This window comes from Camelus ferus, chromosome X, assembly GCF_009834535.1.
Source record: "Camelus ferus isolate YT-003-E chromosome X, BCGSAC_Cfer_1.0, whole genome shotgun sequence".
In the NCBI taxonomy this organism is placed as follows: domain Eukaryota; kingdom Metazoa; phylum Chordata; class Mammalia; order Artiodactyla; family Camelidae; genus Camelus; species Camelus ferus.
This window is the reverse complement of record NC_045732.1, coordinates 40562272-40573999: the sequence shown is the minus strand read 5'-3', so window position 1 is coordinate 40573999 and position 11728 is coordinate 40562272. Positions and strand designations below refer to the sequence as shown.

Below are 11728 nucleotides of genomic sequence, written 5' to 3'. Positions count from 1 at the left end.
AATCCTCCCAGTCGTCAAGCAATGATAGTGACAGGAGCAGCAGCAGCGTTAATATCCCAGAGAGAGTAACTGGACCAGAAAGTGGCTTAAACCAGGTGGTTGCTGACCCCAACATGAGTACCCCTCAGTCCTTATATGAGGAGTACGCACTATACCAAGGTCCTTACTCCCACATTAACCGGATCTTAAAGGAGGCACACTTCAACAGCCTGCGGCAGCGAGGACAGTGTCCAACATGATGAACTAGGAGCTCCTCATTCCAACCTAAAATTTGTTTATAAAGGCAATTGCACACAAAACAAAGACGTCTGTTGACTTTTCAGTCTGTCTTTTAAATAACAGGTTGATGGACAGTTGTTTTAACTTGGGTTTTTGCTGCACTTTTGCTATTTCAAAGGGGACCTGGAAGCACTTTTATAGAATTCTTTTCAGGTTGGATGTCAAATTTATGAGGAAACCTCTCATGCAGGTTGAATCCATAGAATGTCCAATTCAGATTGCTTTACAAATCTGTCAGTTAGAAACCCTAGTCAATTGTCCTTTTAAAATGACAGATCTTCAGTCGAAAAAATGTAATAGGCTAGTAAAGAGTGTGAAATTTTCACGAAGAAAAAAAATTACTGTTCCAAAGCAGAAATAGCTGGATTCAGTCTTGTAGTGAACTGAACTGCCACACTGCCTCTCAGAAGGTAGATGTCTTATTGAAATTACTCTCAACTTGCAAGGGGACAGTTAGACCCAATTTAGACTGTATAAGTGAAATCTCCCCTCTAGTAACTGTCTCCACTCTTTGTGTTTCTAGAAAGAATATTCCTAAGGCTCTTGTGTACTCAGATACCGTCTGTATCATTAATCCTCCAGAGTGTGCATTTCAGAGTTAGTAGAAAGCGTTGCACAATTCTGTCAGACAAGAGGTACATAACAGCTTTCTGTCTTGAAAACAAACCTGTTTAATTATTAGTAGTTTATGTGATCTCATTTACAATTCCACCTGTTATGTCTAGAGCTAAAGCTGATAATGTGTAAGCTACCTCACTCAATGTCTAAAGTTACAAGAATTGTTAAACTGGTTTGGACAACCCTCTACTTGCTGTTTCAAAGACCCCTTTATGAAGACTAGGGGGCCAGCAAATGTCATTGAAACTGCAAAGGTTGGTGCGGCTTACAGACAGTGGCAAGGCACCATTGAAGAAATAGGCAGTAGTAGTGTTTAGTTAGCCAGAGATGGATATGTTCCCATGTTCTTTGGTTATCCTAGAGAGCTAATCACATTGACCACTGGTTACAAGGATGTGCCTGCTTCTTCAGCAATGCACTGTGTCAACAAGGAACTAGGATGTATCCAGTTTTGTGCCCTGCAGAATGCCAGAGGTAGATTGAAAGGAAAGTGCCCTCTGGTCTAATAAGAACCTCTTGCATGTTCACACCATTCTCTACACTCTAAACTTGGAAGCCCACACAGCAGAAACAAGCAGACATGAGAATTAAAGGTAGCTCTAGAGAGAGGTCTTTGCCATTTGTCAAGATTTGGAAAAGACATAAAATAACAGATTGAGTAAAAGAAGAATGAGATTTGATGAAGTCACAGAGTTAATATTTGAAAAGGAAAACTGTTCTAGGAAAAGTAGAAAACACACACACACACACACACACACACACACACACACACACACACACACCTCTCCTTTCCATGGTTGTTTCCTTTAGTATGGATAGGATTTTAAGGTCTGATATAAGTAATGGGGTTTTAGTGTTACTGGGGAAAAAGTCACAGCACCATTGGCCTCAAACTGGTGGGGCAGGCATGGGTCCATTTATTTCTCAGTTACACAGTTTGTGTAAGAGTATTTTTTTCTGTGACTACTGTCCCCAAAGTTAAAAAGCCAGGTATTTAACAAGAAGCATTTTGACTTTTTTGGCTATCATTTTCACTGTAACAAAAAGCAAACAACCAAATACTAAAGGAGACAGCCTGTTGGAACTCTCAAACCACAGGTACACACATGATTAAGAAACAAGATTATACTGTATAGCACAGGGAGATATATACAAGATCTTGTGGTAGCTCACAGTGAAAAAAAAGAGGGATGATGAATATATGTATGTTCATGTATAATTGAAAAATTGTACTCTACACTGGAATTTGACACAACGTTGTAAAATGACTGTAACTCAATAAAAAAATGTTAAAAAAAAAAAAAAAAAAAAGAGAGAGAGAGGAAGGAAAAAAAATACCCAGGAAGAATTCTGCAGGCTGAAATACGTGGCATGGAATGAAAATAGAGCATATATTAAAAGTGCATTGTTTTACATGCTGCTGTCCAAGTTTCCCAACCCCATTTGCTGAAGAGACTGTCTTTATTCCATTGTATATTCTTGCCTCCTTTGCGAAGATGAGTTGACCAAAAGTTTGTGGGTTCATTTCCGGGCGCTCTATTCTGTTCCATTGGTCTATATGTCTGTTTTGGTACCAATACCATGCTGTCTTGATGACTGTAGCTCTATAGCATTGTCTGAAGTCTGGGAGAGTTATTCCTCCAGCCTCTTTCTTTCTCTTCAGTAATGCTTTGGCAATTCTAAGTCTTTGATGGTTCCATATAAATTTTATTATGATTTGTTCTAGTTCTGTGAAATATGTCCTGGGTAATTGGATAGGGATTGCATTAAATCTGTAGATTGCCTTGGGCAGTGTGACCATTTTAACAATATTGATTCTTCCAATCCAAGAGCATGGAATATCTTTCCATTTTTTAAAGTCTTCTTTAATTTCCTTCATCAATGGTTTATAGTTTTCTGTGTATAATTCTTTCACCTCCTTGGTTAGATTTATTCTTAGGTATTTTATTACTTTGGGTGCTATTTTAAAGGGGATTGTTTCTTTACTTTCTTCTTCTGTTGATTTATCGTTAGTGTAAAGAAATGCAACTGATCTTTGAACGTTAATCTTGTAACCTGCTACCATGCTGAATTCTTCAATCAGCTCTAGTAGCTTTTGTGTGGACCTTTTAGGGTTTTCTATATATAGGAACATGTCGTCAGCATATAATGACACTTCTACCTCTTCTTTTCCAATTTGGATCCCTTTTATTTCTTTCTCTTGCCTGACTGCTGTGGCTAGGACTTCCAGGACTATGTTGAATAGGAGTGGTGATAGTGGGCACCCTTGTCTTGTCCCAGATTTTAGTGGGAAGCTTTTGAGTTTTTCACCATTGAGTACTATGCTGGCTGTAGGTTTGTCACATATAGCTGTTATTATGAAGCTAGAACACTCCCTTACACCATATACAAAAATCAACTCAAAATGGATTAAAGACTTAAACATAAGAGAAGATACAAGAAACCTCCTAGAGGAAAACATAGGCAAAACATCATCTGACATACATTTCAAAAATTTTCTCCTAGAAGAAATAAAAGCAAGAATAAACAAATGGGACCCAATGAAACTTACAAGCTTCTGCACAGCAAAGGAAACCAGAAGTAAAACAAGAAGACAACCTACGGAATGGGAGAAAATTTTTGCAAGTGAAACCGACAAAGGCTTGATCTCCAGAATATATAAGCCGCTCATACGACTCAATAAGAAAGAAAATAAACAACCCAATCCAAAAGTGGGCAGAAGACCTAAACAAGCAATTCTCCAAAGAAGACATACAAATGATCAAAAAGCACATGAAAAAATGCTCAATATCACTAATTATCAGAGAAATGCAAATCAAAACTACAATGAGGTATCACCTCACACCAGTCAGAATGGCCGTCATTCAAAAATCCACAAATGACAAATGCTGGAGAGGCTGTGGAGAAAGGGGAACCTTCCTACACTGCTGGTGGGAATGCAGTTTGGTGCAGCCACTGTGGAAGACAGTGTGGAGATTCCTCAAAAGACTAGGAATAGACTTACCATATGACCCAGGAATCCCACTCCTGGGCTTGTATCCAGAAGGAAATCTACTTCAGGATGACACCTGCACCCCAATGTTCATAGCAGCACTATTTACAATAGCCAAAACATGGAAACAGCCTAAATGTCCATCAACAGGTGACTGGATAAAGAAGTGGTGGTATATTTATACAATGGAATACTACTCAGCCATAAAAACCGACAACATACTGCCATTTGCAGCAACATGGATGCTCCTGGAGAATGTCATTCTAAGTGAAGTAAGCCAGAAAGAGAATGAAAAATACCATATGAGATCGCTCATATGTGGAATCTAGAAAACAGAAACAAAAACAAACAAACAAAGAAAAACAAAGCGTAAATACAGGACAGAAATAGACTCACAGACAGAGAATACAGACTTGTGGTTACCAGGGGGGTGGAGGGTGGGAAGGGAAAGACTGGGATTTCAAAATTGTAGAATAGATAAACAAGATTACACTGTATAGCACAGGGAAATATACACAAAATGTTATGATAACTCACAGAGAAAAAAATGTGACAATGAGTGTGTATATGTCCATGAACGACTGAAAAATTGTGCTGAACCCTGGAATTTGACACAACATTGTAAAATGATTATAAATCAATAAAAAATGTTAAACAAAACAAAACAAAACAAAAACTAAAAGTGCAGTGCCACTGAAAAATCTGAGAAGGCAAATTTCCTTTCAGTTCCTGCCCATTTAATGATATGAGAGACGAAGCTATCACTGTGACAAAACATTGGTATTTTTTCATGGTAAGTAAAATCTTGGTATAACAGTTGCCAGTGTAAACCTATTTTTTCTAGTAAATGCAACATGTAACCTCTACCCTGTCTTCTTCAGGTTATCTAAACCTTGGCAAACTAAAATATATTTTCATTATGAGGTTACTTGATAGTGTCAGAGAATGAGTGGAACTGAGCAGAACCCTGTAAGGCCCCCCAAGTCCAAAAGCCCCTTTAGGTCCCTGCCTCTTGTTTGTAGAAAAGCTGAAGTCCCCCAGGCCTCCCAGAGTCACAAAAGAGCAGACTTGAGCAGTTAATGATTAGGACAATAGAGTCACAGATATGAGGCATATTCCTGAGCTTTTTACAGGTACTATAACTGCCACCAGAGAGAAAAAGCCAACTGCATGATAATCAGACTGTAGCCATGACGTAAGCTTCTCCATCTTGAGCATTACCAAATCTATGGCTAGTACAATTCCCAAAAACTGGCCTTAAGAAAATGAGATTGGCACCACTGCTCATAATAATCTATATCTTTGTGGGCATCAGAATCATTGTAGCTTGTTCTGCCCATATGTGTAAGCATGTAACTAAAATTGTCAGCAAAGAGATGCTACAGACCCATGTCAACATCTTCCACTCTAAGAATACAACACCGTATGTCGGCATGAAGAAGTTACAGAAGGTGGGCCTTCCTCCCCACCCCAATTCCCATAGAAATGGAAAAAAAAAATGTCTGACAAGTGGGGATTTGTACACAGCATGTTGCCACTTCCTGTTTGTCTATTTCTGTTCCCCTTAAACCTTAATCATAAAAATGAGATCTCTAGGTCACATATACCCTAACTTCTGATTTTTGCTTTACTGAGGGTTCACAATGCCTTACCTAACCTGTGGATTCCTTTCCTGGATTAAAAGGACTAAGAATGAAGAATTAAGTAGTAATTAAAGTGATTAAAGAATGAATGACTCTCTACCGCTAGCTACCCCTTAGTAAATTTGCAGACAGACCACGGAGGGCAAGGTAGCATCCAATTGCAGGCAGACCATGTGGGCATGATAGCTTCAAAAGGAAGATCAGGAAAAGTCAACAGGTCTGCTTGCAATGGAAAAATAATGAAAAATCTAACCTCCTACTTTAATGATTAACTGAGATTGTTTTCCCTTTTCCCTTTAAAAACTGTCAAGGCTGAGCAGAATATTCAGAATTGGTCTCAGGACACGTGTCCACCTTCTCCCGTGATTGCCAGCTGTCTGATTAATGCAACTTTCCTTCCTACAAACATTTGCCTCTTGATATTGGCTTTTGAGCAGTGAGCAGTCAAACCTGAGTTTGGTTACATGAGCACGTTTTAAAACACTGGTTAGCTGAAGCTAGTAAGTTCTTGTGTGTGTGTGTGTGTGTGTGTGTGTGTGTGTATTCCTGCTTTTAAAGCAATGTTAATACATCTTGTCATTCAGTGATCAGTCAAAGATTTAAAGGGGAGCTGACTGAGTCATTTGGTGGAAGACGGAGGACAATGAACAGGGGTGAGCCTGTTGCTGTTTGTGCTGGCCTGGTTTTTTGTGGGGGCACTTCTAGTGTTTGACCGAGCCTTTTGAGTGCTTGTTATGCTCAGTAGAAGGGGGTGAAAACTCCATGATAGGGTGAAGGAATATGAATAACATGAACAGGAAGTTTCAGGGTCCAGCCAACATGTCCTTTAATTCATTTACATGAACTGACTGCATGCCAGTGGTAGTATATTATTGCAGCTTTTGGGAGGGAAATATACTGCTCCAGACAGTGAACTGGTTCATTGAACCAGTCATCAATACAAACAGAACATGGGAGAGAAGAAACCGAGCAAACTAAAATGCTCATCATGGTATTGCCCAAGTCACAGAGCTTACTGTTTTGAGGCTCACTGGACCAGAGGACTCCTTGCATTTGGAAGTGTCTGCATCAGGAGAACAATGTGGAGCATGAGGCTATGACAATTGGAGTTCTGTTTGCTTTACTGACTTTCACAGCTGTGCCCTAGATTGTCAGAGCAAAGTTGAGGTGGTGCACATCACTAACTAGTAATGAGTGCGTTGCCTTATTCTGCATAATTGGAAATGCACCTGCTTTCTGAACTTAATTCTCTGTCCCCACTGATTATGAGGAGTGTCTTGTTCTATGGGTGTAATAAACATCTTCATACTCTGCACAGGGTAGAGATTAATGTCTCAGAAGCAAAGGCTTTGAAAAATCATATGAATGGTTTAAGTACTTAACAAAAGTTCAGTTTTTGTCCTTTGGTCTTAGAATAAAACCCAAAACTTAACATCAGGGAGGGAACCCAGCCCTTCAAAACTAGATATCTCTGCTATGAAGGAGAAGAAATTTCAACGAATATGAGGAGAAAGAAGAAGAGATGTCTGTGGAGTTTATCCAAAATTAGGAGAATGAAGAAGAGGAGCCAGGTTAAGTCAGGAGGTGAGATTGAACCCTCTCTTAGAAATGTCACTAAAGAAATAGGAATATAAAGTGAGAATAGAATGATTCATAGAAGGTGAGGTAGGAATGGAGCCTGGGGAGTGAGAAGCTGCCCTTAAATGAGAACCCACTGTGTGCCACACACAATGTGGTTTCCTCACTATAATCCTGAGGTAGGTGTGGTGTGGATTCTCCACTTCACAAGCAAGGAGAGGGAGGCTGGCAGCAAGTTATCCACATGACACCATCTGACCCTGAAGAAACTGAGAGGGGCTAATGATTTGCTAAAAGGCACATAGTGGGTAAGCAAAAGGGTCAGGGTTGAGTCATCGGCCAAGAGGGTGGAGTAGAAGGATGCTGGTAGCTCACCCTCTCCCACGAATACACCGAAACTCACATCCACAGACACACCCAGCCAGCCAGAGCACCTGCTGAACTCCGACAGAACTTCACCCTCTTCAAAAGACAAAGACGCCACAAATCTGGTAGGAGAAAAGGGATAAAGAAGGAAGAAAAAGCAAAACAGTGCAGGACTGGCCGCACAGGGAGGGAGCGGCAAAGGGGGAATAGCACTCTTTTGCTGGGTCTCCCCCTCTCCAACGGAGAGGTCAGCAGGATGGAGGGGGAACCTCTGAAGCTCAGATCTGTATGGAGCACCCCTTGACCGAAAGAACTAAGGTAAATGGGCACAGAGGGTCTCCACAACCCCTAGCCCTAGAGGCAAAGTGACAGTGGGGGATGGGACAGGCTGCACAGAGGCAACCCCTGGGGACCGCGGGGTGCTGCTGCTGCACGCCGTGGATGAGTGGGTACACAGGGCAAAACAACCTGAGCCCTCCATAAAACAACACGGCTGATGTGCCCTGGGGGGGAAGTGTGCCATAACCCCTATCTCTGAAAACCCACTGAATCAGTTTTCGGGAGAAGAGAGGCGGGGCTCAGCCACAGCCCCCATATCTTCCGGTGCTTAGCACCCAGGCGGGGGCGGGGTTGAAACCTGAATCCATACCTAAGGGCTTAGCAGCCTCAAAGGTGAGATGGAGGCTTGTTTACAGCCCCAGGCAGATAGGATCATTCTGCCGTGGTACCTCTGAGAACTCTCGCCTCCAAAACGAACGAACAAGGAACTCAGTTCTGGCACGGAGCAGGGGCAAGGTGGTTCCAGCGTCTTCCCCGAGCTCGCCTACAGATTGGGCAGCTGCACAGAACAGGGGAGCGACTGGCGCCAGGAGAGGGCAGGTGGCCACCCGCCTTCCCGGCAGGAGCACAGCACCTGACCTTGGTGCTGGGAAAAGGCGTGACCTGCCCCCCTATCTTGCCCAAGAGCAGCATCTGACGGAGACATCGGGAGTGGGAGTGGCCCGCCACCTACCATGCTGTTGGGAGGGGGCGAGACCTGCTCGCCTACCCTGTGGGATCGTGGCGTCGGAAGGGGGCGTGACCCACCTGCCCACTGAGTAAGAGCACAGCACCTGACCGCAGCGTTGGGAGGGCATGTGATCTGCTTGCCGACCTGCACAGGGAGCAGCACAGACCAGGGGCGCCAACAGACGGCCTCTGGAAGCAGCGAGCTGAGTTCAGCAGCAGGGCGAGGACAGAAAGACCTCTCGATAAAATCATGAAGAGCGCAAGGTCTCCACGAGAACACATTCCCATTTTTTTTCGTTTTTTTTTAATCTGCTATATTTCCTATTACCTTTTTAAATTTTAATTTTTAAACAATCGTATATGTCTCCAGTTTTAATCCCTTTAAATTTTTTCTTTTAAAATATTTTTATTATTATATATTTTTAAAATCCACCTCATTTCATTTTTATTTCTCTTGGTTTTGATCTCCTGTTATTCATTATACTCAGGTTTCAAACATTTCTTTGTTCTTTTCTACATTTTTTTAAGGTTTTTAAAAGACGTCTCAACTCGATAGCTATTTTGCTTCAACTTGTTCTTCTATTATTGATTATACACTGTTTCCAAACCTTTTCTTTTCTCTCCGGTCTTTTAAAATTCTCTCTCTCTCTCTCTTTTTCAAGTTTTATTCCAGCTTAGGCTTTAGATAGATAAATAAATAAACTCCTTAAGGACCATAATAGATAAATGATGCTCTATAAGCAACAGTGCCAGAGAGATACGAGCAAGATGAAGAAGCAGAGGAACCACCCCCAATTAAAAGAATAAGAGAAACCCCCTGAAAGAACAATCAATGAAATAGACATTGATGGCCTACCAGATCAAGATTTCAAAAAAGGAGTGATGAAAGTACTAAAGGAACTAAAAAAGATAGTGCTTAGAGATATAAAATATGTCAAAATGAAATTGAAGCTATGAAGAAGAGCCAAGAAAAATTGGCAAACTCATTTGCTGAGATGAGAGCTGATGTAAAGGCTGTACAAAGCAGGCTAGATAATGCAGAGAAACAAATAAGTGACCTAGAAGACAGGAAAACAGAAAGCACCCAATCAGAACAGCTGAGAGAAAAACAAATAAAAACCAATGAAAACAATATAAGGGACCTATGGGATAATAAAAAGCATGCCAATCTACGCATAATAGGGGTTCCAGAAGGGGAAGAAAGAGCAAAGGGGATTGAAAAGGTATTGGAAGAAATCATGACTGAAAACTTCCCAGACCTAAAGAAGGAATCAGGTATCCAAGGACAGGAGGTTCAGAGGGTCCCAAACAGGAAGAACCCAAACAGACCCACACCAAGACATATCACAATCAAGATGGCCAGATTTAAGGATACAGAAATGATCCTAAAGTCAGCAAGAGAAAAACAAAGAGTGAGTTACAAGGGAACCCCCATAAGGCTTGCGGCTGATTTCTCTACAGAAACAGTACAGGCCAGAAGGGAGTGGCAAGATATATTCAAAGTCCTAAATGAAAAAAAGATGTAGCCTAGGATACTTTATCCAGCAAGGTTATCCTTTAGAATAGAAGGAGAGATAAAGACATTCACAGACAAGCAAAAACTAGAAGACTGTAGCAACACTAAACCCATGCTAAAAGAAATATTGAAAGGTATACTGTAAATAGAAAAGAAGCAGGATGCTGCAGAAATGAGAAACTCATAACTGGAAAGGTGATAACTACCATGAATTACAAATAGAATAAACATGAAATTGTAACAGAAGACATCTAAATCTTTAAGAGTGGGTGAGGGAAGCAAGAAAATAGAGAGTATTTATTTCTTTACTTTAAAAAAAAATTTTTTTTTGTTCTCAGTAGGATGGTTTTGAGATTATATTACTATCTGCTTAATACAAACAGTTATAGTAATGGGTTAATAGACTTACAAAAAAGGGTAACCACAAGCCAAAAACTTATAAGTGAGTTCCCAGAAACTAAATAAAAGCCAAGATAATACAAAGGAAAGTTTTCAAGCCACAAGAGGAAGAAGAAAGGAACAAAGAGGAAATACCAAATCAACTGCCAAAATAAGTTCAAAATGGCAATAAACACACATCTATCATTAATTACTGTAAATGCTAATGGACTAAATGCTCCAGTCAAAAGACATAGAGTGGCAGACTGGATAATAAAGCAAGAACCTTCAATATGCTGCATACAAGAGACCCACTTTAGGGAGAAGGACACATGTAGATTAAGAGTGAAAGGATGGAAAAGGATATTCCTTGCAAATGGAAAAGCCAAGAAAGCAGGTGTAGCAATACTGATTTCAGGCAAAATTGACTTTAAGACAAAGGCCATAAGGAAAGATAAAGATGGACATTTTATAACAATTAAAGGAGTGATACAAGATGAGGATATCACACTCGTTAATATATATGCACCCAATATAGGAGCACCTAAGTACGTAAAAAAAATTACTGACAGAGATAAAGAGGGAAATTGATGGGAATGCAATCATAGTTGGAGATTTTAACACCGCATTAACATCACTAGACAGATCTTCCAGACAGAGAATAAATAAGGCGACAGAGAAATTAAATGATACAATAGAAAAATGAGACTTGGTGGATATTTTCAGAGCATTACACACACCCCCAAAATAGGATATACATTCTTTTCAAGTGCACGTGGAGCATTTTCTAGGACTGATCATGTACTTGGGCACAAAAGAAGCCTCAACAATTTGAAGAAGATAGAACTTATCTCAGGCATCTTTACTGACCACAGTGCCATGAAACTAGAAATCAACTACAGAGAAACACAGGAGGAAAAAAGGAAAGCATGGAGATTAAACAACATGCTAGTATAAAACCAATGGGTCAATGATGAAATCAAAGTTGAAATTAAAAAATACCTTGGAAGAAATGAAAATGAAAACTCCACCACACAAAATTTATGGGACGCAGCAAAGGCAGTGCTAAGAGGGAAGTTTATAGCGATACAGGCCTTCCTCAAAAACAAACAAACAAACAAAACAAAAAACAAACAAAAACAAAAAACAAAAAAGAGAACAATCTCAAATAAACAATCTAAGCCACCAGCTAAAAGAATTAGAAAAAGAAGAACAAAAGTACCTAAAAATCAGCAGAAGGAAGGAAATAACAAATGTCAGGGAGGAAATAAATAAAATAGAGATTTAAAAAACAATAGTAAAAAATCAATCAAACCAAAAGCTGCTTTTCTGAAAAAGTAAATAAAATCG

The 11728-nt window shown here is 40.3% G+C and overlaps 1 protein-coding gene across 1 annotated transcript in view; it reads left to right on the top strand.

The window, feature by feature from the left end:
• FAM104B (family with sequence similarity 104 member B) overlaps positions 1 to 2416 on the top strand; it is a 78072-nt gene extending 75656 nt beyond the window's left edge. The window contains exon 6 of the mRNA XM_032475152.1: positions 12 to 2416. Coding sequence (XP_032331043.1) covers positions 12 to 239 — 228 coding nt within the window. The 3' untranslated portion in view covers positions 240 to 2416. The remainder of the gene's footprint in view (positions 1 to 11) is intronic.
• Positions 2417 to 11728: the final 9312 nt, after the last annotated feature.